Source organism: Salvelinus namaycush, chromosome 5, assembly GCF_016432855.1.
Source record: "Salvelinus namaycush isolate Seneca chromosome 5, SaNama_1.0, whole genome shotgun sequence".
Lineage (NCBI taxonomy): Eukaryota > Metazoa > Chordata > Actinopteri > Salmoniformes > Salmonidae > Salvelinus > Salvelinus namaycush.
Window position 1 is genome coordinate 23543681 of NC_052311.1, and position 3603 is coordinate 23547283.

The 3603-nt window shown below is 39.5% G+C and overlaps 1 protein-coding gene across 1 annotated transcript; it reads right to left on the minus strand.

Annotated features, from left to right (window-relative positions):
* Positions 1-342: 342 nt before the first annotated feature.
* On the minus strand, positions 343-3060 carry LOC120047430. Its single transcript, XM_038992949.1, has 2 exons — positions 2984-3060; positions 343-2715 (listed from the first exon to the last, which is right to left on the minus strand). The coding sequence occupies exons 1-2, from the start codon at positions 3017-3019 to the stop codon at positions 1177-1179; spliced, it is 1575 nt and encodes a 524-aa protein (XP_038848877.1). The 5' UTR covers positions 3020-3060; the 3' UTR covers positions 343-1176.
* Positions 3061-3603: the final 543 nt, after the last annotated feature.

A 3603-nucleotide genomic window follows, 5' to 3' on the forward strand; every position in this document is an offset into this window, starting at 1 on the left:
ATCAAAACTATGAAATAACACATATGGAATCATGTAGTAACCAAAAAAGTGTTAAACACGTCAATTTTATATTTGAGATTCTTCAAAGTAGCCACCTTGACTTGATGACAGCTATGCACACTATTTTTGTTATTTCATGGTGTTGATGTCTTCACTATTATTCTATAGTGTAGAAAATAGTAAAAATAAAGAAAAACCCTTGAATGAGTAGTGTGTGACCAAACTTTTGACTGGTACTGCATATATATTTATTTATTTATTTATTTATTATTCTTTTTTGACAATAAACAATAAAAAACTTAACATTTACATACATTTCCACAAACATTAATCACACATGCTCACACCCACATGTTCCCACCATATCCACCCCCGTATCCACCTCCGATACTTGTAAGACTCTGCCCCATATGATTTCAAATTATGTTATGTTGTTTCTGTCTGTAGACAGATTGTTTTACATATTTAAATAACAAGGCATTGATTCTTCCCTTCTCTTAACGATGGAGTTTCATTTAACTTCCAGTATTTAAGTAATAGTTTCTCCAATGTAAGTGAAGAAAATAATATTGTCCAGTCCAATGGGGATCTTACTAAGTCTTGAAATATTCACCATGTCTTGAAATATGCAGATAGATTGATTAAAAGTAAACTTACATTGGAAAACTTTTGACAGCCAGCTTTCTAATTCTGCCCATAACGTTTGGACTTTATAGCACTCCCAGAAGGCATTAACTATTGAGTCATTGCTAGTTTTACACTTAAGACATGACTCTGCTGTTGTGCTGTAGAATTTATGAATTTTGTCTCTCGTATGATAAATTATGTACATTAGTTGATACTGGATTAAGCATTTATTTTTTCGTTAACTGTAATTTCACTAGTTATATTCCTCCATCTTGTGCCAATATTAGTTATTTTTAAGTCTTGGTTCGTATAGCTGATATTTATTTTCTAAGAGATTGTCAGTTGGATAGGCTCTCTACAAGGTTTTGTATATCTTACCTGTCATATGAGTATCTTTTTCTGACTCTGACCCTCAACATTGCTGTGATGTCCAAAATCTTTCGAAATGTTTTGATATAAACATTTAAGTTGCATTTATTTGAAAATGTCTACATTGGTCAGTCCAAAATGGCTTTTTAATTCTGTCAGTGCTCTCCTCACAGACAGCCTTTAGTCCAGGTTCTGTGGTGACTCCCTCCTCTGGATGATGTCATACACGGAGTGCCAATGCCCCCGCCGAAGAGCTGTGTACGTGTCATCAAACTCATCTGGGTCCGCATAGATATGTTCAAAGTTTTCATAGTCGGGGGAGCTCTCCCTCCTACTGACATCTAGATGAGCGCCATCATTATTGACAGTTTGGACGTTCATTCTAATATCATGTCCTCCCATGTTTCTCCTTTTCAGTGTGCTGAAGGTAAAGACCAGAAGAGCTGCGACAGTCAGGAGAGCCACCACCCCCAGAAAAACAATTAACACAGACACTGGTCCTTTAGTGACGGTGAGTGTAGCTTCCAGGGAGGGTAACTCATCCTGACCAATCAGTGCACAGGAGTAGCTACCTGCATCCTCACTGCTGACTGTGTGGAGCGTTATGTAACCTTCTTCACCATTTGGGCTGGGTATGCGTTGTCCGTCTTTGTACAAAATGAAGCCCCCAAAGCCTTGCGGAAGACCGCATTGGGTATAGCACCAGATCGACACAGAGGCTCCTTGGTCCACGACGGCAGGATATACATGCACATATAAGTCTGTGACAGACAGGGAGACCGCTGGCGAATTGAAGTATGTCCCTTGCGTTTTAAACAGGAACCTGTACTTGGACGTGTCGCTCTTTCTCAAATCTGTGATTCTCAGGGTGCAGTCATTACCGTTCCCACGATATTCCACACGACCAACATACTCCGGGTACCGAGTCAGATCTTCAGGCTCCATTTTGAGATCTGTATTATTCACCCAAAGTGTCTTTGTGATATTGAGACCTCTGGGGAATGTGTAAGTGCAAGGTAGGTTTACATATGACCCAGGGAAGCCACATATTGTCTTGGGGGTGTAACTCACATCCAAGCAGTTTCTTTGGAGACACACTGCAGGAGCACGGAGATCCTCATAGCCCTTTATAGCACAGGAGTAGCTGCCTGCATTCCTATCTTTGACTAATTTGAGGAACAAGCTGAAGGTGTTGGTGCTTAAAGTAATGTTACTGTTCTTGTACCAGACGTAGATGGTGTTATCACTCAGAGTGCAGGTAGTGGTACAGGTCAGTTTCACCCCCTGTCCATTTGTCACAAAATCCATCTTTATCTGCAGGTTTGTGACAATCAACTTGATTCCAGGTGCACTATTTATCCATCCAGAGGACTCTGCCTTAAATCTAAAGCGATAGACACCCTCATCACTCTTTCTAAGATCTCTTATTTCAAGAAAAGATCTGCCACCAAACGTCAAACGACCTTTATATTCTGGGTCTGTAGAGAGGTCCTCAGGTATCCACATCTGGGTCTTTTTAAACCAGTAGAGGTTTTGGTATTCACTTTTGGAGTTTGGTGGATGGAGGCATCTTACTTTCACAGTTGCTCCCTGTAATGCACAGATAGTCAACTCTGCACAGGTGAAACTCACCACGTTCACAGACAGAAGACGAGATATGACGAGAAACAGTCCAAAAAGCGTTCTTCCTGTCAGTGTCATGGGGATCTCTACAGTTACCTGTAGTGTAGATGCAATAACATAGATATAATGAATCAAGTATTTGATTAAGATTTTAGCATGAAACATTTGCCTCATATTACTCAATATTTGTTCTAACTCAAACTGCTCTAGAGCCCAAAAACTACTTTGACGTCAATGTCAACAAACTTTTCCAGAAGTTGAAAAGCTAGCTTTTTGACAAATGGGATCAGAAGTCTTGGGGTTTTAAGCTGTGTGAATTGAGAGAAATGTAATTAGTGAAGTAAATAATCACAAAGATACTTACACTTTGGGAAAGATGGTCAACTGATATCTTCAACATTTCTGGCAGCACAGTTGAACGAAATATAACTGTGAAGATGTTTCTTAATAAACGGAGGCAGGACATGTTGCTGATACACATCTCACCCACTTCCTTCCCTTAAGACACATTGGTGGTGTGATGACTATATAAGGCAAAGAACAGAATCTGACTAACTTTACATGGGATACCTGACACTGTTGGCTAAGATAAATGTAGCTGAAACCTTTCATATGTTACGGTGGGATACACCATTATCATCTCTATTGGTTAGGTAAATGATTTCCCCCCTTTTATCCCCTGAGAATTACAATCTAATATTTCACACTGTCATCTCAGCGTTGGTTTTCATATATTTCACAATCAGGAAGAGGTTGCTTAAACTAACAACAAACTTACAAAGGTGAGTGATAAGGGGATTTGGGGGAAATGAATTTGTACAGTAGATTACACAACTTGACTTGGACCAATAAAACTCCACCAACATGGTTGCACGTCCAAAAGACAAATGTTGTATTACAGAAAAGTTACGGCTCTGCCGGTTTTATACCAATACAACGATTTGACAGGATTTTATACAGCAGCCTCATCCAGCAACCTTGACA